The sequence below is a fragment of the Aspergillus japonicus genome, assembly GCF_003184785.1.
Source record: "Aspergillus japonicus CBS 114.51 unplaced genomic scaffold BO86scaffold_63, whole genome shotgun sequence".
Classification (NCBI taxonomy): domain Eukaryota; kingdom Fungi; phylum Ascomycota; class Eurotiomycetes; order Eurotiales; family Aspergillaceae; genus Aspergillus; species Aspergillus japonicus.
The window spans coordinates 1-24,935 of record NW_020291700.1 but is presented as its reverse complement, the minus strand read 5'-3'; the positions used below and the strand labels follow the sequence as shown (position 1 = coordinate 24,935).

Here is a 24,935-nt window from a genome sequence, read left to right as displayed (position 1 = left end):
TCCCTGATGACCTCAATCTCACACACTTATCTCTTGATCTCATCTTGCCCTCTTGTGGTCGACGTGCGACGTGCCTCGAGGTGAAGCCCCGTGACTCCGGTGACTCCGCTGTGGTCATGAGATAATCCTCCTCCATGCCCTCCTACTGTCTCCAAGATTGTCATTATTTCAGACGCAGCGCCTTGCGTCTCTTATCGATTCCTACCTTCCTGGCTTGTCGCTACGCCTAGTTGATCAGACACACGGTCGGAAGAACCCAACTTGCTGACATCATGTCTTACTCGTCTGTTGCAGTGCGTTATTTCACAGCTCCCAAGCCGCTGGGAAAAGCCATGGAGCCTACTCGATCCCAGCCGTCGTCAACGCCCTTGACAGTGAACGGCTCGGCTAAGCAGGGATTGACGTTTGCCAACCAAGACTCCCTCCCCAAGTTACCTATTCCCGAGCTGGAGCAGACCTGCCAGAAGTACCTCGAAGCCTTGACCCCGTTGCAAGCCCCTAGGGAGCAAGACGAAACGAAAGCAGCCGTCCAAGACTTCCTCCGGTCGGAAGGACCCGTTCTTCAGGAGAAGCTCAAGAACTATGCTTCCTCAAAGACAAGCTACATAGAGCAATTCTGTATGTTGTTGCTCATTGTGATCGGTTGATCTTGGCTGACGCTCATTCAGGGTACGACTCTTACTTGAATTATGATAGTCGTAAGATCCCTTGTCCATCCGAGCATCAGGAGGAGTAAGCGGTGCTGACCCAATACCAGCGGTTGTTCTCAACCTCAACCCTTTCTTCCTGCTGGAAGATGACCCTACTCCTGCGAGAAACAACCAGGTGACGCGGGCAGCTTCGCTTGTCGTCTCTGCTCTGTCCTTCGTCCGAGCCGTTAGGCGGGAGGAGCTGCCCCCAGATACCGTCCGAGGTACTCCTCTGTGCATGTATCAGTACTCTCGTTTGTTCGGAACGGCACGTGTGCCCACCGACAATGGATGTGTCATCAGTCAAGATCCTCATGCAAAGCATATCGTCGTCATGTGTCGTGGCCAGTTTTACTGGTTCGATGCCCTGGATGAAAACAATGACTTAATCATGAACGAGAAGGATATCGCGGTCAACCTTCAGGTCATAATCGGCGATGCGGAGCAGACTCCTATCCAGGACGCTGCGAAGGGGGCTCTTGGTGTGCTGAGTACAGAGAATCGTAAGGTCTGGTCGGGTCTGAGGGATATTCTCACCAAGGACGAAGGCTCAAACAACGCGGAGTGTCTGAACATTGTCGATACCGCGCTCTTTGTTCTCTGCCTGGACTACACGGAACCACACAATACCTCCGAACTTTGCGCGAACATGCTCTGCGGAACAAGTGAAGTCATCAGAGGCGTTCAAGTTGGTACATGTACGAACCGTTGGTACGACAAGCTGCAAATTATCGTATGTAAGAACGGTAGCGCGGGCATCAACTTTGAGCATACCGGCGTCGACGGACACACGGTGCTTCGATTTGCCAGCGATGTCTATACCGACACAATTCTCCGCTTTGCCCGCACCATCAACGGCCAAGCACCCAGCCTGTGGGCAACATCGAGCCCGGATCCTGCTAAGCGTGACCCTCGGAGTTTTGGCAACGTCAGCACGACTCCGCGCAAGTTGGAGTGGGACATGGTGCCCGAGCTCAGCATTGCCCTGCGATTTGCTGAGTCGCACCTGTCTGATCTCCTGAAACAGCACGAGTTCCAAGTACTGGACTTCACTGGATTTGGCAAGAATTTCATCACTTCGATGGGGTTCTCACCCGATGCATTTGTACAGATGGCCTTCCAGGCAGCATACTACGGGCTTTATGGGCGACTGGAGAATACCTACGAGCCAGCCATGACCAAGTCCTTCCTGCACGGCCGAACAGAGGCCATTCGGACGGTCACCAGCGAATGTGCTGATTTTGTCACAACCTTCTGGGGGGAGAATCCGGCGGAGCAGAAGGTGAATGCGCTTCGGAAAGCAACCGAGAAGCACACGGCCATCACGAAGGAATGTTCTAAAGGTCAAGGACAAGACCGACACCTCTATGCACTGTACTGTCTCTGGCAGCGGTCCTTTGACGACGGGGCGTCGTCGGCCAGCAACAGTGTCTCCGAAGGCACCAATGGCTATACCAGCCCTGTAGATGGCGAGTCGATCTCATCGCCGAAATCCTCTGGCCCGATGTCAGAAGACGGGCTTTCGTCGACCGGCTACAGCGTTCGTGGTGTGCGCACCATGCCGGCCATCTTCAGTGATGCTGGTTGGGACAAGATCAATACCACGGTGCTGTCGACTTCAAACTGCGGGAACCCGTGCTTACGCCACTTCGGATTCGGACCGACTTCCGCGGATGGCTTCGGTATTGGCTACATAATCAAGGATGACACGATCTCGTTCTGTGCCTCGTCAAAGCATCGTCAGACTCAACGATTGATGTACACACTAGAGTCTTATCTGCTCGAAATCCGGAAGCTGCTGCGTGCCATCAACCAGCGACCGGCGAGTCCGCGCACAAGCCGGGCGCGCGAGATGGAGATGATCGCCGAGCGGCTCCAGAGTGATCACCGCCGGGGCCGGATCGTCCGGAGCGACGCGAGCCATCGGGGAGCCGAGACGCCCACCACGGACAGCGGAGAAATCGAGGATGATGGAATGGGCGGATGTAAGTGTTTTGGTCATTCTAAAGATCGAAATAGGCAGTTGCTAACAAGAGACCTATCAGATGGGTTCTTTGACGCCGGGATGTTGCTTCATGCACTGAAGGGGATCAATGCAGATCGGGAGCGTGGCACGGACAAGCCGGAGAAACGGCGATTTGTCGGGAAGAAGCTGCGGCTGAATGACTATTGATTCTACCTTGTGCGCTGCTTTCTGTATTGTTGTTTACATTTTTAGTCGATTAGCCGTGAGTTGGTGTTGGGTGTATATCCTTATGTTATATCCGTATCTAGTTGATACCAATCCTATATCAATCTCTGATAAAATGAGGAGCAGGATGCTCTTTCATCTTGTCATTTGGGAAGAGGTGTAAGTATGGGAGGCGACAATGCAGCAGACATTGTCTTGTAAGCACTTTATCCATTCAACCCATGGATAACGATTGATGTTTACAATGGTTAGAGCCGAGGCTTTGGATGTTTCACTATAATAGCAAGTAATCATGCCATACTGCATATACTACTACTGATTCGATATCCGAGTACAATACATTTTAGTCCGCAAATGACATAAACAATACCTCGTACGACCTTGTCACTTCCACCCCCAGTGTATCTACATATCTCCAGAGTCCTCAATTAACGTTGACTTTCATTCCTGCCCAACGCACGTTAAAATGCATGCATGCAGCCAAGTTTGTATGTACAGTGCCTGTTTTAGTTTTGTCGTTCGTCAGTCAGCGTCTGTGTGTTAGGATGGGTGGGGGGGGGGGGGACAAGGTTCAACGCCATGTTCAGGGAGGGGAGGATGATCGACTGCTTCGCAATTTGTGAAACCGTGTCAATGGGTAAGGTAGCTGGTTTACTTTGGCTAAACTAGAGTAGTGTGTGGATGTAATGTACCGTGTAGATTGTCTTGGAAAAATCCGACCAGGGGAGGTGGTGGCGCTTCTTCGGGGGTGGGTGTGAGTGAGTCAACTGGAGGTTCAAAGTGATGGGCATACGGCGGATGGGATGGGATGGACGCTGCCAGATTGCTGCAGTGATCCCGTTTGGGAAGGAGGGCATGGACCGCGGGCTTTGACAGATGGGGGGGGGGGAAAGGGGCCTCAGGGGGCCTCAGGCTGCTACTCGGGGGTTTGGTTTGATTCGGCCGGGTAGGTTGGGTTTTCAGGTTCATTCCTTTATGGTATTTGGATGGGTGAATCGGTATGTATGTGCTGATAAGCTGGGGCTTCATTGATGTCGTGGTTAATTAGGTCGGATAAACGGGATTTTCTCAGGGGGAGTAGTGGTGCTGCACTGTGGATGGTATACTCTAGAGGGATTGATTGGGGTTGGAACAGTCCTACTATGGAAGGGAGTGATTTACTAGTATTGCTAGGTCCTGTGCTTCCGGTGCAAGGTGCTTGAGCGCTGCACGGATCTGTGGTGGAATGTTCTCTTAGCCTGCGGCTTTATCTTGCATATTACTGGGAAGTATAGTGCCCTGGTCAGTAAGGTAGTTATCTTGAGATGTCATGCCTGTCAGTGCATTGGTTGGGTTGGATTGGCTTGGTGTGTTGTTGGTGTTGTTGTGTGGTTATTATGTTGTATACTCGGGACCTAAGTAGAATGTCTGACTGAGACGTAGGAGTAGATTTGTAGAGAACAGGAGGAAGAATGTGTGAGGTTTTGGCTACAGCTATCTACCAAATTGAAGGCTCATACTCCATTTCGGACCTTACAACAACCAAGTTGGTTGGCCTCTGTACTGTACATATGGACTTGATGCAGGCACTACACCACTACTATCTCTTCCAAACAGTGAGGGGGTCTCAAAAGCGGCTATCGCCGCCGATGCCTCGACGGCCGCCGCCTTATGCATGCATGCACTGATGCAGGTGTTAGTTACCTCGGATGATCTCAGTGGCCAATGAGAAAAATCTCACCCCGTGCCATGTTGAGCTGGTCAATGGGTGGCTTTGCCATGCAGTAATTTTATCGAAAATGGATATCGCCGAGCGTATCTGATTTATGGGTTAACTGCATATCATGAGTGCGTGGACATGTAGACCCGACTACAAGATAACAACAGTATGTACGGAGTACAAAGAGTTTCTGGAAAGAAAAGAATAAGTTACAGCCACTAATAACAAAGGGTAGTAGAACCGCTTGAACCTCCGGCTAAATGCAGCCCAGCAGAGCAGCTCTCCCCCCAATGGCACTCAGGACTGGTGAGGTCATCCCGATCAGACCCTTCATTGATTTGTTACCACCGCCTATACGAGCGATCAATGTAGGTATAATGATGGTGGTGGTGGTGGTGGTGGTGGTGATGATGATGATGATGATGATAATCTTCTTGGAATTGTCCTTGCCCAATGCCGAGGTTATCCGCCGGTCAGGTCGACATGTTTCCGGACTTTGTTCTTCAATCGCTGCACGCACACGCACCCCCAGCCTTGCAGTATACCTACTCCGTACTTACTGCACATAGCAAGTTAAGTTACAGCGTGCTGATGTCTACCGCGTGGTGTCGTAGCCTGCGTCCCACCGCCTACCGTACGCCCGTTTCAGCTCACCCAGTCATGTGTCCCACGTGACTTCATGCAGCAAACCAGTCAAACTGCTGCCTCGGATTTGCTGGAAACCGATCAACAGCTTTGAGACTGACTTTCTCCATGCTACCGCACGACTACAGCTACAACTACTACAACTACAATACACTACTGATGAGCAGAGACCATCTCCCTTCGGTTCTCTGTCTTTTGCGTCTGTTTTGTCTCTCCTTTCTTCAATATTCAGTAAGTGAAGCAATCTCATTATTTCTACCTACCTTCTCTTGCTCTTTCCGACACCGGACATCCCGTGCTGCGTGCTGCGTGCTGCGATCTGCTCGCGGCAAAGCAGCCAGGCAAAAGAAATCTCCCCCTGCGACTGGCCACGCAGACGGTACTTTACTGCTCCGAGTATCGCGTCGGTGCCTTAACCCGTTCTTGCTCTCAGGCGCTCAGGCTGTTCAGCCATCTTACTCGTCCCATTCCATCATCATCTTCCCAAAGGGAAAGAAAAAAAGGTCAGGCCATCGTGCTCTGGCCGGCTCCACTCATTGTCGTCCTCCTTCCACACCCCCTTCTTGATTGACCCTTCCGACCTGGACGCTGCGTCTGGCATTGGCTCTGCCTGCCTGCCCCCCCTGCCTTTTGCCTTTTTCCCTCCTGCTGGTTGCTACACTTGCTTCGAGTAGTCTGGTAGTGGCTCCATTCCTCCTCGCGCTAGCTTAAACCCATTCCTCTCTTTCTGCACCGCTGCTGAACTAGCGCCATCGTTACTCCTGCTGCTTGGTCCTGCAACACACCCACGGCAAATCTGCTCCCTCCGTTCCCTGAGCCCTCATATTGGAGGAGGGGCCTGCGTTGCGTGCTGGTCTGCTGCTACAGCCTACCGCTGTCGATACCGATCTCATCATCATCCACTGTTCCACCCGGTCCCTATCTTTATCTGACTCCTTCCCGGTGTTTCTTGCGCTTCGCATGATCTCGGAATCTTTTGCAATTTGTCCCAACTGAGCTTGGATCATCCTAGCCGGGCACTTCATCAATTCACTCTTCCTCCCATTCACCCATACTTTTCCCCGACTTATCTCTTTTATCCCTCACTATTGTTAACTACCCAAATAAACCTTCTTTTGGTGTTCTTTTGTTGAAAGCACTACCGTCGCGATATTAACCGGCTTCCGCAGAACAGCGCCTGCTGAAAGTACCTCCTCTACGTCACGCTTACTCCCCCGACCGCTGGGAATCCCTCTCCTGCCGTCGATCAGCGGTCGCTTCTTCCGACGACGGCACCCGAATCGATCTCTCCGACCAATTCTCCCCCCTTTCGTTTCTCTCATCTTGAGATGATGGCGGCAGCGCTTGATCAACCCCTCTTCGAGTCGATCGCGGGCGGTCCGGCGACCCATGCGGCTTCAATCACTCCGCCGCAAAGCGCCAACGGCAAGAAGGAGGCCCCCGAGGGCGTGCCTTCGGAGCTATCGGACCTCGAGCTGGACCACAATGTCCCCGGCGCTCAGGAGGATATCCCATCGGTGGAGACCGACGACGAAGTGATTGAGCCAGACCACTACTATGGTGGTGGCAAGGTTCCCGTCTTCAAGCCGGTGAGTCGCCTGGTCTCCTGCTGACGGAGTCCGATCGTCTAGCTTCTGTATCGGACGCTTGGGCTAACTGGAAACTCGCTAGACCATGGATCAGTTCCGGGACTTTCAGTCATTCATCAACAAAGTCGAGGAATACGGCATGCGATCGGGTATCATCAAGATCATCCCCCCGAAGGAGTGGTAAGTCTGTCCTCAGTCAATCCTACGAAAACTAGCGCTCATCTGTCGTGTCAATAGGTCCGATGCCCTCCCGCCGCTCGACGAAGCCGTGAAGAAGATTCGCGTGAAGAATCCGATTATGCAGGAGTTCCACGGTTCGCACGGAACATACACACAGGCCAACATCGAGAGACAACGATCATACAATCTGCCCCAGTGGAAAGGGCTGTGTGAAGAAAGCAGCCATCAACCTCCCGCACGCAGAGGTGAGCGACGCCGAAATCAGGAGCGGGTGAATCGCGCCCATCCTGCGCCCCGAAACCAGACGCCTCGAGCAGCCTCGCAGAAACGTCGTCCAGGTCCGGGCCGCCCGCCCAAACGGTCCAACCAGGTTAAGGTCAAGGAGGAGCCTCCTGCAGAGGAAGGCCTTGACAAAATCAAGCCGGAAGGTCCTCCGACCCCTGTCTCTCCGGAATCAAATCCCGTCGAGACGAAGACGGAGGAACTGAGCGATGGCGAATCTCTTCCCGGCCCGAAGCCCAAAGGCCGGCAGCCCAAGTCAGTTACTGCGCGCCGAAAACACAACAAGGGCGGTGATGCAGTCGACTACGTGGACGAGGAGGCCTTTAAAGACTTCGATTATCGCATTCATGACAGCGAAGAGTACACGGCAGAGCGATGCGAGGAACTAGAAACCGCTTACTGGAAATCCTTGATGTTCAACAATCCCCTGTACGGTGCTGATATGCCTGGCTCCCTCTTCGATGACAACATCACGACATCGTGGAACGTTGCCCGGTTACCGAATTTGTTGGACGTGCTCGGCCAGAAAGTACCGGGTGTTAACACTGCATACCTCTACCTGGGTATGTGGAAAGCGACTTTCGCCTGGCACCTGGAGGATGTGGATCTGTACAGCATCAACTATATCCATTTCGGAGCTCCGAAACAATGGTACAGCATTTCTCAAGAGGATGCTCCTCGGTTCGAACAGGCCATGAAGAGTAAGATTACAAGCCAAATCCGGTGGCCTTCCAATGCTAACTCTAGATCAAGGTATTTGGCAAAGTGATGCCAAGAGCTGCGATCAATTCCTCCGCCACAAGACTTACCTTGTCTCGCCCAGTCTGTTAAAATCTCAGTATGGCATCACAGTCAACAGACTGGTGCATTACGAGGGCGAGTTTGTCATCACTTATCCATATGGCTACCACTCTGGCTACAACCTGGGTTATAATTGTGCCGAATCTGTCAATTTCGCTACGGAAAAGTGGTTGGAATATGGACGGGTAGCCAAGAAGTGCCACTGCGAAGCCGACAGTGTCTGGATTGATGTTGATGAGATTGAACGAAAGCTTCGCGGGGAGGCAACCCCTGAATACTATGGAGAATACGACAGCGATTTGGATGCGATGGAAGGTGTCTCGGATCTTCTGACACCGCCCCGCAGCGTTCCCGAGAAGACATCTACCCGGGGGCGTAAACGGAAGCAGGACGGCGAAACCACCAAGGCGAAACGTATGCGCATGAGCATGGATGTTCCTCGGAAAATCCCCTGCGTTTTGTGTCCCAACAACCTCGATTACGAAGACCTCTTACCCACCGAGGATGGCAAGGCACATGCCCATCGGCGTTGTGCTCTCTATACAGAGGAGACAACTATCCTACGGAACGAGAGTGGACGGGAGGTGGTGTGCGATGTGGATAAAATCCCAAAGGCTCGCATGGGCCTCAAGTGCCTTTTCTGCCGCGAGGTGCGCGGTGCTTGCTTCCAGTGCAATTTCGGCAAATGTACCCGTTCCTACCATGCCACTTGTGCGCTTCTGGCTGGTGTACAAGTGGAGGAAGGCGTGATCGCCGTGATCGCCGACGATGGCGAGCAGTATTCGATCCCTAGCGTGGACCTTAAATGCAAGTACCACCGCCAAAAGAAACCGTCGTGGATGGGCAACAGCGATTCGCTCGATTTCGACCGCAAACTCATGCAAACCGCCCGGCGTTTGGTGGCTGGGGAGCTAGTGCAGTTCCAGGCGGACAAGGAAATCAATGGGGCGGTGGTGCTCGAGAACCGCCCTGAGGAACGAATGTTGCTGGTCAAGGTGCTCCCTCGAGGGTAAGACAGCATCCTCCCCCCTCCCCCGCTTGTTTGATGTTTGGAAATTACCCGATTGGTGATATCACGACGATGATGATGGGAATGTCTGACGGACTGTTTGACTGACTGACTGATTGATGTGATCGACGCACAGGGACGTAATCGAATTACCATACCGCTGGATGCTTGTGGTTCGACGGAGTAATTTCTCACCGCTGGCACCAGGAACCAAGCCTCTTCCTGCCCACTTGGCTCGGAAGCCCGAGAGCCGGAAAGAGTTGGAGTCAGCCGTGCCGGTGGCAGGAAATCCGTTTGGTGATGGAGACTCCCCGTATCAGTGGGCCGAATTCGAGACGGTGGACAGCACTAGTTACCACATTGCCCCACCATCGGCGCCCATCAACCTCATGCAGGGCGAGAAGATCTGGTATTATCTGGGCGAATCGTCCACTGAATGTAGGGCTCAGTATACACACAACCCTACTGTGCCTGTCCACAACCAGCGGGCGAATTTCCTGGACAGCGTTAAGTCCCTTGGCGCTGTGATGGCCCGGGTCCCCTCTTACCAACCCCACCATCGTCTCCCTGCCACGACTCCGTATGCCCCTCACCTTGCTGGCGTTCCTCCTCACCACCACCATCTTCTGTCGCTGCCCACCGCCTCTGCTGTCGGTGTTGCTGCTGCTGCCTCTGCTTCTGCCACTGCCGCCAACAACACTACGCATACTCACACTACCGCTGCCGCTGCTGCCGCTGCCGCCGTCGCTGCTGCTGCTCCCCGCCCTTCATTGCTGCAGCATTCTTCTCTTGCCCCTCCACGCCCTGCGCTTCCTGCTGCTGCTGCTGCTGCTCCTCCTCCGCCTCCTGCTGCGATGCCGTCTGCTTACCGTACCCTGCCAACGCAATCTGCCCGTCATGCCCCGTACCCGCACGTCACCAAGTCGCATTTGCAGCCTCATGCTCGTCAACACTCCCAGGCTCATCCCACCCATCATTATCCGCCATCCCATTTATTACAACAGCAGCAGCAGCAGAACAATCACCACCACCACCTTCCTGCGAATAATTTTGCCAATGTTCGGGAGCTAATCGCTCGCCGTCGCCTGGCCCAGATTACCGACCATGCCAATGTCTTCGCCGGATATACCATTGTCAGCCCCGAGATGGTTGTTGACACGCTCCTGGGTCCGATGGGATCCGTCCCACCGCCTAATGGCCTGGAGAAGTTGGAACTGGCTATGGCTCAGCAGCGGGTACAACCCCGGGCGCCTGATGGCTCTGCTCTTTCGCTACAACCCCTGAACATGCGATCGGAGGAAGTGACTCGGCTGTTGCAGATGCTCCGCTTCTCGCTGGTGAGTCATCGGGACCGGCTTGACGTGCTGCAAAAGAAGGAGCCGGAACCCATCAAGCAAGAGGCGGTGAACGGCAGCGGCTTGGCGCTCTCGAAAGTGCCACGCACCTACGCTTATCTCGAGCAACAGCGTGAGCAGGCCCCGACCGTCTACCAGTCTCCCTACGACATGCCGTCTGGCTTCACGGAGTATGCCCAGAAGACATTCGGCCTCACCCGCGTTGAACCCGAACTGCCCCGACCTTCTCTCGCCAACGACTTCTTCGCCAGCCTCTCCTCTGCCGACCAAGAGAAGATCCTGAAGACATGCGGTAGTTTCGTGCAACGGGCCATCGAACGGTCCGCCAGCCATAGCCGTCAAAGTTCAGCTTCTAACCTCCGCCTGGCAACGGCCTTAGCTCGACAGACGGAGAACCCAACCATTGATATCACGACGGTGGAGGACATGCCGTTCCCCAACTTGGACCTGCCGTTGCACGCCGACTCTCCCTGCTCGAACTTCAGCCGGTCGCATCTGCGGTTCCAGTCCCCAAACGACTTCGCTCATCACGGCCCGGAAACCCATCATGACCACCATGATCTCTTTGGCGATCAACAGGCAAATACGAGGTTTTGGCAACATGGGCCGTGGGCCGCCGGCGATGGAAACACTCCGAACGAAGAGAGTCGACCGTTCTTCGGCCCTCATGAACGACTTAAGCATGACTATGCGTCGTCCGATATCTCCCTGGGTCGCGGAGGTCCGGGTTCTTTGCACTCAGTCGATATGGCTGGGTTCGGCATGGACGGGACGGAAGACATTGGCGCGGTGCTCAGCCCCTAACCACGGAGCAGCCTACCCAGCACTCGATTTATATGCCTGCGATGACGTTTTGCATCCTCAACTTTTCTCCTCACCATTATCACCATGTAACGACTTATCTGGATTGACGACTGCATGACTGGGCGTTTGCGATTATTTTTTGTGCCTCTTTTCTTCATCCGGACGATAATCATTCACAGTCGGATCGGCCCTAGCTGGCTAGTGGTCCCTCCATTTGGGGCCTTGTTTCGATGAGGCCTTTGATTGTCTCCTTTATTTTCTTCTCTCAGGGATTGAGGCGTGGATGCCAAAATCCGACCGTTTTAAGAATCCGCACGACCGAAGGATCAAATGGCGGTGGGCGTTGTTAGGCCAGGTGGCCATCCGCCTAATTTGAGGCGTCTCGATCATCGGACTGACTATTCCCACTGTCCATTCGGCGGATTTGGCCTCGATTGCTCTTTCCCCTGTTCTTTTTTCAAACCTTTGATTTTTCCAGCACGTTTCACCTTTTGTGTCCCCCTACCACCAATACCTGGAGCCTCTTTTCATCCGAGCGATGGGGGAGCTATTGGAGCCTACTGCCGCTCCAGTAAGACAGGTTTATCCATATACTAGAGACATCACCCACCCCGCACACCCCTCCAAAAAACCGCTCGAAAAAAAAAAGCATCCATTCCCCATATTCGATGAACAGAAAATGCCTCGACCAGAGGCGAATTAAGTGTCTCTAATAGTGAGCCTCGTGTTTGATACCCCCTTATGCCCCCGCCCCGCCCCCTCGCCTCCCCCTTCCCCTGGTTCTTATTCTTGTCTCGGTCCGTCACTCTTTATCCCCCTCCTCCATCACTGGACTCCGCTTTCAGGATCAGTTTGGCGCTCATCTGCCGGACGAACCCGCATGGGTGCGTTCCGTGAAGCGATGTGGCAGCCGTCACTGGAATAGTGACAATTCACTGTGCTGTATGTACCTAGCAAATGGATAGCCGTGAATCATCGATTAGTTAGAGATTTAAATGTGCCTGCCTTGTGTTGATGTAGTTTATTGTAGTTTGTTGTAGTTTGGTATGTCGTTGGATCAGGCAGCGATGGGCCCTAAGGTGGAACCCTAGGAAGTAAGCTGGAATTACCCCGCGGGGAGCCAGACTAGACAGCGCCATGGTTGAGAAGGTAGAGGAGGAGGTGGCTCTACCAACACGAGGTGTTCGTCCCTCTCCACCCGTCAGTCATGCATGAGTCTCAGCCGGAGTTGCCATCCGCGTGAACTTTTCATCAATTCAATTGCGTGACTGTTCTAATAAGTGTCTTTTGGGGCATGTTTGCGAGGAGTCGAAGAATTATGGAGAACCGCGATAAGAGGATTGACTGTATCGACAAGGCAGATAAGCGTAGGGATGGATGCATTTCATACCAGCCAGAACTAACTAACTAATGGGCTTGTCTGATCATTATTGACTTATCGCTCTGGGATTCTGCTTATCAGCGCGGTCTCGGACCGCGCCCCTTTTAGGGCGTTTAGCCCGACACCGGAGTCTCCTAGTGAAGGAGTTTATCGAGCCTGCTCAGCGGTGATTGGTAGATTCTGTCTGCCTCCCCAGTTCAACGATGGGTCCTTTTCATGTGCAAGTCTGGAGAGAGTGGGAAGAAATGCTGAGTGGTGAAAGAAAGCAAGAAAGAAAGGGAAAAGATGGTCATGGGTGACGTGCGGGGGAATTAAGCATTCCAGTAACTTAATGAGTCCGGAGGAGTACATACGGACTGACTTCATTGCACTATTCCAAGTTGCTGGGAACATTCCTATCACTGCACTATTTCACCATCACCACTTCCACTTCCTCTCCCTCTTCCACCTCCACCTCTATTTCCTGTTTCACTCACTCTATTCATCCCATCATCCCCATTTATACACTCCCTCCTTCCTTCCTCTCACCTTCCTTCTTTCCTCGCGGGTTACCCTGGTCGCATTCGCTACGCTCCTCTTCTTCTCAGCTCTAGTCACCACTCTACCTGACCTGCGATGACAACCTTTGAATAGAAGCTCTCCTCTCAACTCCTATAACTCCCATCCATCCATCAATATGCGTCAAGCCTCTGTGGATGCCAACGCCGATGAGGCGTTGGCTCGCATGGGGTACAAGAGCGAATTGCCGCGCAACTTGAGCATGCTCAGTATTCTAGGCCTGTATGTGAATGATGGACTGGATTGCGGTTGGAAAGCTTGACTGATGGGAGAAAACAGGTCCTTTGCAATCATGGCCGCGCCCTTCGGTCTCAGTACCACCCTCTACATCACCCTCGCCGATGGCCAGTCGGTGACCATCATCTGGGGCTGGGTCCTCGTCACATTCATCTCCATCGCCATCGCCGCATCGCTTGCTGAGATCTGCGCCGTCTACCCTACCGCCGGAGGTGTATACTACTGGAGTGCCATGCTGCCGACCCGACGCTGGGCCCCGATGCTGTCCTTTATCGACGGCTGGCTGACGCTGGTTGGCAACTGGACCGTCACCCTCAGCATCACCTTTTCTGGTGGTCAGCTGATCCTGAGCGCCATCTCCCTGTGGAATGAAGACTTTGTGGCCAACGCGTGGCAGACGATCCTCACCTTCTGGGCGGTCATTCTCGTCTGCGCGCTGGTCAATATCTTCTTCTCCAAGTACCTGGACTTGATCAACAAGGTGTGCATCTATTGGACCGCGGCTAGCGTGATCATCATATTGGTTACACTCTTGACGATGGCGGATCAGCGTCGGGATGCCGAGTTTGTGTTTGCGCACTACGACTCTTCGCAGAGTGGCTGGTGAGTTTCCTCTTCGGCATGGAAGGGTTCGTCTTGAAGCTGACAGATGAATAGGCCGTCCGGCTGGGCTTTCTTCGTGGGACTCTTGCAAGCCGCGTATACGCTGACCGGGTACGGCATGGTGGCCTCAATGTGCGAGGAGGTGCAAAACCCGCACCGCGAGGTGCCCAAGGCCATTGTCCTGTCGGTGGCGGCGGCCGGTGTCACGGGCCTGGTGTATCTGATTCCGATCCTGTTCGTCCTCCCCTCGGTGCAGTCGCTCCTCGACGTCGCCAGCGGACAACCGATCGGGCTGATCTTCAAGACGGCCACGGGCTCCGCCGGTGGCGGCTTCGGTCTGCTGTTCCTGATCCTGGGGATCTTGATGTTCGCCGGCATTGGCGCCCTGACGGCCGCCAGCCGCTGCACGTACGCCTTTGCCCGCGACGGGGCGATCCCCGGCTTCCGACTCTGGCGCCGGGTCAACGCGCGTCTGGACGTGCCCGTGTGGGCGATCGTCTTGTCGACCGCGGTGGACTGTCTCCTGGGGCTGATCTATTTTGGCTCCAGCGCGGCGTTCAACTCGTTCACGGGCGTCGCCACGATCTGCCTGTCCACGTCCTACGGGCTGCCGATCCTGATCCTCATGTGCCGGGGTCGTCGCGCGGTGCGCGAGTCGAGCTTCTCGCTGGGTCGGTTCGGGTACGCGATCAACGGACTGGCCGTGTGCTGGATCGTGCTGGCGGTGGTGCTATTCTGCATGCCCGTGTCGCTGCCGGTCGACGCCAGCAGCATGAACTACGCCAGTGTGGTGTTTGCCGGGTTCGCGGCCATCAGTATCGGCTGGTACGTGGTGTATGCCCGCAAGCATTTCACGGGCCCGCCGGTGGCGGAGGAAGTGGATGGGATGCCTGGGGTGATGACGGGAAAACCGGTGGATCCGGAGAATGTCCTGTCAGAGGGGGAGAAAGGGCGGAGGAGTAGCTCAGCGAAGAATTGATCCGGCTGGCCTTTCTTGGTAGTCGTCTTCTGTACATATTTAACTTGTGCTCTGGTATGATAATTGGTTCTGTGACTACTCTATGTACGTGTACACGCAGATATATATAGATATATATATGAGTATATCGGGTTGGCTATTCTTCGGTAAATTTGGTGGATATGATTACTCCTTACCCTTAACTTGATCTGAGAACAATGAGATTGAGGTTTTATGTACAGCATATAATTTATCCAGCACCCCAGGCTGGCAAAGGATGGCATAGAAGAAGAAGAAGTGGGGGAACCCACAGAATCACGGGCGGGACCTCCGAGGCCGAAACAGCCGCGGTTGAGCCGAATCCGTCAATCAGTCCATTCCAATCCAGCATCAACCGAACTACCTTAACAACACTTATCGGCCTGACTGACCCTGCATGCTGCAGCCTCCAACAACACCCTCCTCGATTCGACACAACTCCCCTTGAGAGATCCCGGCTCTCCATTTCCTCCCACCAATTCCATTCCAAGTTCAGACTCCATTCGCCCCCTTCCCTCCTCCCTTTCGTGACGCGCCTATCTAATCGATCTCGCTCATCTTCGACCTCCGAAATCCGGGGAAGCTTCGCTTTCCCTTGCAATCCCAATCGCCCGACCAGACCACTCTCGCGATCTCTCTTCCCTCCTCTCAACGCAGGGTGAACTTAACACAACGACCAGTAGCTTCGCATTCTCGCTCTGAATTTCTGGTCGTGCGGAAGTCCCCCACCGATGCGGTACCCCCTTTGCTACACCCACGACCGACTCCTCCGCTCTCGCCGTTGCCTCCGCCTCCGCACCCACCACTGCGCTCATGAAGCCACCCTCGACCAGACTATATTCGGGTTCCAGTTCGTTGTTGCTGTTGTTGTTGCGCGTTGAATCATGTCGGACTCAGTGGGTGCGTTTGTTCCCCCAAACCCTAGCATATTTTTGGTGTTATGTGTCTTGTGGTTCCGGTATTCCTTCAATCCCTAGGCCGGTTGGATGCCGTCTCGCCCGGCGTCATTGTCATCATCATTATCCCGAGCTCCGCGGGATTTCTTTTTCTTGCGGCGCAATACACCCTTCAAAACAAACCGTTGAAAGCAGATGCTAATCACTGTTCTGATCGGAAATCAGACCGCGTCTTCGTCCACGCCCTCAACACAGTCAAACGGATTCCGCGGACGGGGACGGCGCGTCCGCCCGCCTCGGAGCGGTTGAAGTTGTATGGCTTGTATAAGCAGAGTATGGGTATGTTTTTTTTCAATCCCTTTGGGAAGGGGGTGAGGGCTAGGTTTTGGTTTTGGGGGGAGGGGGGGAAGAACCTGTGGGGAGAAACCTCGAATTTAATTTCTTATGTTGATGTTTTCGTGGATCTGTAGAAGGTGACGTTGAAGGTGTCATGGATCGCCCGGTGGGGAATACCCCGGATGTGTTTATGGAGTGCGAAAAGTGGTATGTTCTATTCTTCCGTGGTCTTTTTCTGCCTGCTCAATTTGGGAGGAATTTCTGGGGGGAATGGGATGGAGGGATTCAAGTTATTTGGTTTAGGAGTTTCGAATCGCTAATGCTGATACGTATGGGCTAGGGATACATGGTACGCCCAGCGCGGTCTCTCCCGCACCGAAGCTAAACGCCGGTACATCTCCACGCTGATCGAGACGATGCATCAGTACGCGTCGCAGACGACCGAGGCCCGCGAGCTGGTCGCCGAGTTGGAGTTCGTCTGGGATCAGATCAAGTCGAATACCGCTTCGCTGGACTCGTCGGAGTCTGGGTCGGAGGCCGTTCTGCGGAGCCAGGGGTTGGCGGACTTCCGGTCACATCATGGGTCGGCGGGGGCGAGTGGTGGTGGCGGTGGCGGTGGCGCTGCTGCTTCTGCATCGGGGCGGCGCCTGTCGCGCGAGGAGTATGCGCGGTGGCTTCTTGCTACGTCGGTGGGGGAAGGCGAGGCGGCGTCTCGACCTGGTGGGCGCGGCCGGGGTCGCGAGGACGGCTCGGGGCTCAGGGTGATGAGTCCTGTAAGTCAGCCGAGTCAGCCGGGGGCGTATGCTCGGTCGCGTTCCAAGGGCTTTGGGGATGATGAGGTCGACCGTGACCGTGACCATGAGGAGGATGAGGACGAGGACGAGGAAGAGGTGTACGCGGAGGCTCAGGATAATCTTTATGAAGAAGAAGAAGATGACGGTGACGACCATCCCCATGACGACGCGGAGGAGAACGACTACCGACCACAACCCCATCCTCACGAGGCAGTAGAACCCCCCGACCCCCCGTCCCGAGGGAGGTCACGACGACCGCCGCCCCCGCCCACCCCGGCATCCTGGCGTCGCCGCGTCGAGCAGGCCTTGACGACGATGACGGCCGAGATCGCCGCCGTGCGCGAGCAGATGGAGGCGCGCGCGCGGGCCCAGCGCCGCCGCTCGGGCGTCTGGGCTTGGGTCCGCTGGTTCCTGTGGGTGTGTTTCCGGCAGGTGATGGTGGATCTGGCCCTCCTGGGGGTCTTGTGGGTGTGGATGCGCCTCCGCGGGGACCGGCGGCTGGAGGTCGTGCTCAAGGTCGGGTGGGCGGAGGTGAAGAGTCGATTGGCGCGGACAAGGCTCTGGCGGAGGAAGCGGATACCTCGAGGTGATTCTTGATTGGGTTTCTGAGACTCTCCCGGTAGGTGTTGGGTTCCTGTGGTCGCCTATGTTCTCGTATATATTATATATTTCTGTTGTTTTGTATGTATGCATGGCGTGGACATCTTGATGATGGACATGCTTTTTCTCTTTCTTGTTGGTTCATTCTCCATCGAGATTTCCTTTTGTCTGTCGTGAGAGCCAGTGTACTGTACACTAAACCACAATGTCATCATGTAGCAGCATCTATACAGGATCACCACGCCACGCACTGACTACACACAAACCCAAAAGGGAGAGAGATCATCTTCTGATACCAAATGAATATTCCTGATGCTAATATATACACACACACACACGTACACACACGAGAGCCATTTCGATCAGAAATCATTGGGCGGAAACACCTCGAAACATAGACCAAAGAAACTGGGAAACACAAGACCGCACGGCCATAAGAAAAAAGGAAATTAGACGTCGAAACTCGAACCCCTGTGCTTTAGTTCTTGTCCAAAATGGGCGTCCCGTCCTCGTTCGCTTGCCACTGCCGGCCGGGATAGCGGGAGAAGATCTGTTGTGGGCGCAGGTGCACGGGGGTCTGATCTTCGGGGGCACCGGGGATGGTTTTCTTGAGGCCCTGTTTGTGGCTCGTTAGTACAACTGCCCCAGGCGGGGGTGCAGGCTTGCTGGGGACTTTGGGGGAAACAAGGACAACGACAAGCATGAGCATGAGGAAGGGGATCAACGAACCAACTTGTCGAACACGCAGGCGTTCAAGTTCACCTCGGCCTTACGGCAGTCGAAGAGACGGTGGTTGTTCTGCTCGAGACATTCCCAGTGGGCGGTGAATTGCTTGAGGCAGTGGGTGTTGATATCCTTGATCCTGTTTGCGGCGTGGTCCCATTAGCCATTGTTTCCTGTCGCGTCTGCTGTGTCCTTTTGCAAGGAGGGAAAGGGTCAATGGAGAGTATATCGCTCGCTTCTCCCCGGCAAAGGAGAGAGAGAACGCTCAATTGATACCCCCACCCCCCCCCTGAAAGAAAGGGACCAACGTACACACTCGCGGCGCAGCGCGTCACCTTCCGCCCTTCCTTCAGACACTCCAGCTCGCCGCGGCCGTTGGCCTCGGCCTTGCACTTCATGAAGTCGTCGTTGTAGGCCCGGCACCGGTCGCCGATGAAGTAGGCCGCGCTGAACAGCGGGGCGGACGTCGCGCCGATCTCCTCCACCTTGGGGATGTGGTCGGGCATCGGCGTGGTGTCGACCAGCACCTGCTGGGAGAATCTGCCATATTTTGTGAGCTTCAGCTGGACGAGGAGGGAGGGATTGGCAGGGTTGGGAAGAGGGGTTCGCCGGGGCCCAATTGGGGGAATTGGTGGTTGCGAGGGTAGTGTATATGTAGGTGGAGGTTTGGGGATTATGAGAGGTATTCGGATGTAGGAGGGTCAAGGCGGCTGGCTGTTGTTGAATGGCGGAGGTGAGGGGGGAAGATTACCTGGACTCGCGGCGGGCCATGGTGACGGTTGTTTCGGGGGTGTTTCCGGAGAGGGTAGGTCAATGGCAATTGGGGAGGGTGGGATGCAATTCCGGAGGAGGAGGAGGAGGAGAGGGCGGTTTTGGTGCGGGCAGTACAAGGTCGACGACGATGAGTTGAAGCTGCGGCGGAGAGGTTTGGAAGGTCGGTTTTCGCCGGGCGCTGATTGGTTGCGGAAGGAGGGATTAGGTAATGCAGATATCCCCTGCCTGAGGCATGAGGGGGTGCGGGAGTTGTGGCCTTGGAGTCTTCTAGTGCCTCAGGCATGAATCAGTACCGGCGTGAGCTGACTACACGTGACCTGCGAAAAACAAAGCGCTTGCCCCGAACAAAAGCGCCTCGAGTCGCAGCTCTCCGCATCGCCGTTGCTGTTCCTGACTGTTTCGGTCTCGAGGTTTGCTGTGCAGGTCCTGGTCTCTTCCTGAGATTGTGTTTTCACAGGGCATAAATCGGGCTCAAGGGTTTCGCAGCTTTCAATTCATTAATCGTTGAGCTGCCCCGTTGCTTTTCTGTTGGATACCAGCTCGGAGCTTGGATTCATTCTCCTCAACTTCACCTCCACCGGCCGAGACCCCTTCCTCTCCCAAACACAACCACACATCATGTCCCTTTTCGGTCAAACACCTTTTCAACCTTCGGGTGGCGGTTCCCTCTTCGGTAATCCCAGCGCGGACTCGAAGCCCAACCCCTTCGGCGCCAATGCTCAACAAGGACCCGGCGGTGGTATGTTTGGCAACGCAGGAGCTGGCGCTGCTACGACAGGGACCGGTGGTGGCCTCTTTGGACAAAACACAGCAGCCGGCACCCAGCAACAATCAAATACAGGCGGCTTGTTCGGCGCCACGAACACCAACCCGCAATCATCGACCACAGGCGGCGGCCTCTTTGGTAACACAAATGCAAACCCGCAAAAACCCGCGTTCGGCGCATTGCCTCAACAAGCACAGACGCAGCCTGCGTCAGGACTAGGGGGCGGAGGTCTGTTCGGAGGATTGGGTCAGAAGCCTCAGGGCACCGGTCTATTTGGCCAGCAGGCGCAACCGCAGCAGCAGCAACAACAACAGTCAGGCCTGTTCGGTAGCTCCCTGCTGGGTCAACAGCAACAGCAACAGGTACCAGGGACACAAATGGGGTCGACGTTGCAATTCGGACAGTCCAATGCACAACAGCAATCGCAATTGGGGTCGAGTCTTTGGGAGCCTGGACGGGCCGTTACGGGAGGTTGGTGCTCTTATCTCGATTATGGTATTTTTCAAACTGTACTGACTATCTTCCCCCTTCTCACACAAGTTCACCGCACTGTTCCTATGCAGATTCAAATCGTCAAGGACAAATGGGACCCCAACAACCGCGCGTCTCCGTTCCGCACCTACCTGTACAACAACGTCGGCGAAGACGCGGCGCCCTTCTACCAGCCGGGACAGGGAGACGACGAGGCGAAGTGGGAGGATGCGCTCCGCAAACGACCCGAGCCGGGCTATGTACCGGTTCTGGTGCAGGGATTCTTCGATCTTGGCAAGCGCGCGCAGCGCCAGAAAGACTTCCTTACCATGTTGCAGACCCGGATGCACGAGATCAACAACTGTCTGACCGAGCTCCTGTCGCGGCATGACCTGAAGATCAGCGTGCGCATCGCCGAATGTCGGCGGAAACACCTCGTTCTCAGCAAGCGGTGCCTGACGCTGGCGGCCAAGACCCAGGTGCTGCGCAACCGCGGCTACGCGATGGATGATGCCGAGGAGGAGCTGCGGAAGAAGCTGACCCAGCTGGAGCGGTCGGTCTTCGACCCGTCGCTGAACGGCCGCGGGGAGGAGATCTGGGCGCGCATGCTGGCCATCCGGGAGCATTCGCGGCGGTTGCAGCAGGAGATGGAGCGGGCGGGACCCAAGGCCACAGCCCAGGCGGAGGATGAGTTGGATGAGCAGACATTGAAGACGGCGAAGAAGGTAAGCAGACAGATTCCCCGTCAGACCAGGTGGAGTTTGATCGCTAATACATGGCGCGGTAGATATTGGACGATTACCACGTGCAGATCCAGCACCTACAGAAGGAGCTGGAGTCGGTGAAGAAGGATTTCGAAGAGTCGCAGAAGCTCCCCGGCGGCGGAGTCCATTTGATGTAGTGTTTTATCATTCTCATGCCTTTCTCTTTGAGTTCAATCTATTACGAAACGGGGTGTGCTTTCAACTTGCTGCTTTCTTTGCTGGGTTCGATTGGGGAGGGAAAGCAACTGACCGGAGTTTTCGAGGAGCTGGTATCCGCAACATTAACCTGCGCGCGTTCGCGCTAGGGATTCTTTCTTACTTATCGTTAAGCGCAGAGTCGAGACGAGGTAGAAACATACGCAAGATATTCTCTTTCTAGGTGGAAAAAAGGAGTTCCCTCCAATGGATCTAGTATACATAAAAGAAAAACGGGTTTCATGTCCACCACTGCCCTTGTATCCAGTACCATAGTCTTCTAGTCCGGTAGAAGGAGGATCTTCGGGTTCATCGAGCCGGATGGATGATCAATCGAACGGATGCTGCATGATTTACAGGAACTTCTTGACGAACTCGACGGCGAAGGGAGCTGCAGTACGGAGGCCTCAGGGTTAGCTTTGGATGGATCGGTCGGAAAGAGAGACGGCGAGAGCGGGAAACATACAGAGGTAGAGGAGGACACCGCCGGTGATGGCCATGCGGACGGTCTGGTTGGCCTGGGCCTCACCAGCCTGTTGTTGGTTGTTAGCTCTGCTGTCCAGACGTTTGGGCCAGGCGGCTTGTGTATGTAGCATGGCCATGGCCCTGGGTATGCATGGATTGGATCATCGCGGTCGGGCAATGAGAATTACCTTGATGTCCTCTCTGGAGAGCTGTTCCTGACCTGAAGGATGAGCGTTAGTAATTTGCTGTCATGGGTCAAAAGAAAGGACAAAGACCTACCGGGAGCGAACATGGTGAGAGAGAATGTGTTTGGAGAGTGAAAGAGAAAGTGAGTTGAAGAGTTGTGTAATGGCAGAGATAGATGGATGGGCTAGTTTCTATGTTCTATGCAACTCACTCAGCTTGAACCCCGAAAGGAAAAGAGATTCTGCCGAGCACGGACCACCTGCGGAGGCGGAACGGATTCCTCCAGCCCAGCCCATCCTTTACTTGCCTTTGCGGCGCCCGCCAGTCTCTTTTCTTGCATTTCATCCATTTCCTTTCCTCCGTCAATCGTCATCTGTCTGTCATTTTCCGAAGCTTATAGTGTTACTCACAGGGGCAAAGCTTGAGTCAGGAGAGAAGTCCTGCTTTCTTTACGATACTGCCTCAGGCTGGAAACTACCTGCCTTCTCCAACAACTACACCACACATCCCACATCTCCCTGAACCACCAACCAACACAGCACAGCACAACACAACATTATCCAGTCCCCAGGACACCTCACCACACACCCACACAACCACACAAAATCACAGACTCTACCACAATGTCCGCACCTAACAGCCCAGAACAACAACGAGCCGCCTCCCCGGCCCTCGAAGATGAACCCGCCCGTGCCCCGACCCCGGACGCCGGCGCCGGCGACGAAGAAAGCGACCACGACCAACCCCAGCCCCAAGACAACGCAGCTGCCTCGGAGCGTGAAGATGAGGAGGATGCCGACGACGACGACAAAGCCCGCGATTCGGACGACGAGTCGATCCTGTCGGAGGTCGACGAGGCGCAGTTCGAGGACTTCGACCCGGAGAACGTCGACATCGAGGACCGCCCGCAGCTGGCCATCGACGAGGACAACCTGAAGCTGATCGGGCGGCACAAGCGCAAGCGCACGGAGGGGGCCGAGGGGGAGCAGTCGAAGCGGAAGCGCGAGGGCCGGCGCGAGAAGAAGAGCCGCCGCATGCGCGAGCTGGAGGACGGCGGCGGGGCCAGCGACGAGGAAGGCGGCGCGGGCAAGGCCGGGCGGCGACGGCCCGGCGCGTCGAAGAAGAAGGAGGTGTTGCCGGAGGATGATGAGACCTTGGATCCTGCTACGCGTGAGTTTTTGGGTCCCCTTCTTTCTGCGGTGGGAAGAGAAGAGGAGAATCTGGGTGGGTTGCTAATCTTCATGGGACTTGCAGGGCGGAGGAGAGCGCTCGATCGAGCCATGGATGAGGCGCTGAAAAAGCCGACTAAGAGACGGTTCCGGAAGGCGGACGGCATTGTATGTTTTTCTTTTCTGGAAAGGTTTTACGCTGTTTTGAGAGGGGGGCGACTCTCAGCTAATGGTTTACGGGTTTAGGATCTGGAACAAATGGCCGATGCTGAGATCGAAGATATGCGCAAACGCATGACCCACGCCGCGCAGATGGATGCCATCAACCGCCGCGGAGGCAAGCCCGCCATGCACAAACTCAAGATGCTCCCCGAGGTCGTCTCGCTGCTGAACCGCAACCAATACGTCAACAGTCTGGTGGATCCGGAAATCAACCTGCTCGAGGCCGTCAAGTTCTTCCTGGAGCCGCTGGACGACGGCTCGCTGCCCGCCTACAACATCCAGCGCGATCTGATGACGGCGCTGGGCAAGCTGCCGATCAACAAGGAGACCCTGATCGCCAGTGGGGTCGGTAAGGTGATTGTATTCTACACGCGCAGCAAGCGACCGGAGCCAGGTATCAAGCGCATGGCGGAGCGCCTGCTGGCCGAGTGGACGCGCCCGATCCTGCAGCGCAGCGACGACTATTCCAAGCGGGTGTACCAGGAGGCTGCTTTTGATCCTACGTATGTTTTCCTGTCTCCCTCATTGTTTGCCGCGGTTCCGTCTTCGATCGTTCGCTTTTCGATCGCTTCGATACCGCAGTTTTTGTACTCTCTGCTAACTTCAACCAGTCAACTGGGCACCTCCCGTCCCAAATCGGCGCAAACATCGGTGGCGGAGGCGCGCGCGCGCGAAATGCTGCCGCCGCGACTGGCGAACCGGGCGCGCGCCGACCTCACTCACACGAGTTACACGGTGGTGCCGCGACCGACGATGGTACAGGAGAGCAAGTTTGCGCGACCTTTGGGCGCCAGCGGCGAGGATCGATTCCGGAAGATGCGGGCGCGACAGATTGCGGCGTCCAAGGGATCCCGGCGATAGCGGGGGGTGGTGGTTGTTGTTGGAGGTGTAGCTTTTAATTGCATATGTTTTTTTATCTTTGCCTCGTATTCGATTTATTTACGGACGGAAACGGCGCAGGAATTGGGAATGAATTGTAATCATTTAATCTAAAGCTTACAAAGTATGTGACTAGTGCGGAGAGGCGAGCAGGGGAGACGGAGGAGAAGGCAGAGAGGAGAAAATTCGACAAAGACATGCGATTGATTGATCAGCCCATAAGGCTAGATTAGACTAGACCAGACTGTTTCCTACAACACCCGGTATACGGGGAATTTTTATGGTATGAGTCAAGCTGCAACAAGCCACCAGGGAGTAAGTAGTACTGTCCAAGTACCAGAAAAAGCACGAGTAATCGCCGTCTCGGCAGGCAAGTTCCGAAGTGATACTATGGATAGATTGGGCAGAAGTAGAACCGAACCTATGGGAACGGGTGAAATTCGCTCATGATGACTTACTCAGAGTCCGACCAGCAAAGACCGCGGAAACACCGAGTCAGAGCCGCAGATCCCGTTGCGGGTTCGCAAGACGTCACTCGGGTTTTGCTTTGCCGTGCGATTTCGCCTTATATCCCGCCGGCGTCCTACATTTTACTTCTCACTTTCCTCCTGCACCCACTCACTGCACATACTTACCGTGTCGGTGTGAATATACTTGCGAGGATATAACCCCCCC

At 55.0% G+C, this 24,935-nt stretch overlaps 8 protein-coding genes across 8 annotated transcripts; 6 read left to right on the top strand and 2 right to left on the bottom strand.

Annotated features, from left to right (window-relative positions):
• Positions 1-272: 272 nt before the first annotated feature.
• On the top strand, positions 273-2,862 carry BO86DRAFT_403115 (choline/carnitine O-acyltransferase; the record flags this gene model as incomplete). Its single annotated transcript, XM_025673912.1, has 4 exons — positions 273-618; positions 669-698; positions 758-2,674; positions 2,735-2,862. The coding sequence occupies 4 exons, from the start codon at positions 273-275 to the stop codon at positions 2,860-2,862; spliced, it is 2,421 nt and encodes an 806-aa protein (XP_025523911.1).
• Positions 2,863-6,555: 3,693 nt separating this feature from the next.
• BO86DRAFT_321728 (putative jumonji family transcription factor) lies at positions 6,556-11,244 on the top strand (the record flags this gene model as incomplete). Its single annotated transcript, XM_025668358.1, has 5 exons — positions 6,556-6,813; positions 6,896-6,993; positions 7,051-7,976; positions 8,029-9,085; positions 9,222-11,244. 5 exons carry the CDS (start codon positions 6,556-6,558, stop codon positions 11,242-11,244), a joined length of 4,362 nt encoding a protein of 1,453 aa, XP_025523910.1.
• A 1,663-nt stretch (positions 11,245-12,907) lies between these two features.
• Positions 12,908-15,034, top strand: BO86DRAFT_412630 (putative GABA permease). Its single transcript, XM_025674664.1, has 3 exons — positions 12,908-13,405; positions 13,463-14,023; positions 14,078-15,034. The coding sequence occupies exons 1-3, from the start codon at positions 13,302-13,304 to the stop codon at positions 15,000-15,002; spliced, it is 1,590 nt and encodes a 529-aa protein (XP_025523909.1). The 5' UTR covers positions 12,908-13,301; the 3' UTR covers positions 15,003-15,034.
• Positions 15,035-15,960: 926 nt separating this feature from the next.
• BO86DRAFT_321713 (acyl-CoA-binding domain-containing protein) lies at positions 15,961-17,643 on the top strand (the record flags this gene model as incomplete). The annotated part of the gene is given in 5 exon segments (XM_025668357.1): positions 15,961-16,255; positions 16,387-16,459; positions 16,593-16,791; positions 16,803-16,835; positions 16,912-17,643. The coding sequence occupies 5 exon segments, from the start codon at positions 15,961-15,963 to the stop codon at positions 17,641-17,643; spliced, it is 1,332 nt and encodes a 443-aa protein (XP_025523908.1).
• Positions 17,644-17,933: 290 nt separating this feature from the next.
• BO86DRAFT_392089 (coiled-coil-helix-coiled-coil-helix domain-containing protein) lies at positions 17,934-19,267 on the bottom strand. Its single transcript, XM_025672735.1, has 4 exons — positions 19,121-19,267; positions 18,682-18,909; positions 18,376-18,508; positions 17,934-18,262 (listed from the first exon to the last, which is right to left on the bottom strand). Exons 1-4 carry the CDS (start codon positions 19,138-19,140, stop codon positions 18,125-18,127), a joined length of 519 nt encoding a protein of 172 aa, XP_025523907.1. The 5' UTR covers positions 19,141-19,267; the 3' UTR covers positions 17,934-18,124.
• Positions 19,268-19,516: 249 nt separating this feature from the next.
• BO86DRAFT_346006 (putative nucleoporin) lies at positions 19,517-21,523 on the top strand. Its single transcript, XM_025669230.1, has 3 exons — positions 19,517-20,380; positions 20,450-21,105; positions 21,168-21,523. Exons 1-3 carry the CDS (start codon positions 19,762-19,764, stop codon positions 21,279-21,281), a joined length of 1,389 nt encoding a protein of 462 aa, XP_025523906.1. The 5' UTR covers positions 19,517-19,761; the 3' UTR covers positions 21,282-21,523.
• Positions 21,524-21,692: 169 nt separating this feature from the next.
• On the bottom strand, positions 21,693-22,096 carry BO86DRAFT_403109 (uncharacterized protein; the record flags this gene model as incomplete). The annotated part of the gene is made up of 4 exons (XM_025673911.1): positions 21,693-21,730; positions 21,806-21,872; positions 21,993-22,024; positions 22,084-22,096. 4 exons carry the CDS (start codon positions 22,094-22,096, stop codon positions 21,693-21,695), a joined length of 150 nt encoding a protein of 49 aa, XP_025523905.1.
• A 212-nt stretch (positions 22,097-22,308) lies between these two features.
• BO86DRAFT_392085 (transcription factor SPN1) lies at positions 22,309-24,403 on the top strand. Its single transcript, XM_025672734.1, has 4 exons — positions 22,309-23,160; positions 23,245-23,327; positions 23,406-23,884; positions 23,993-24,403. Exons 1-4 carry the CDS (start codon positions 22,614-22,616, stop codon positions 24,240-24,242), a joined length of 1,359 nt encoding a protein of 452 aa, XP_025523904.1. The 5' UTR covers positions 22,309-22,613; the 3' UTR covers positions 24,243-24,403.
• The last annotated feature ends 532 nt before the right edge of the window (positions 24,404-24,935 follow it).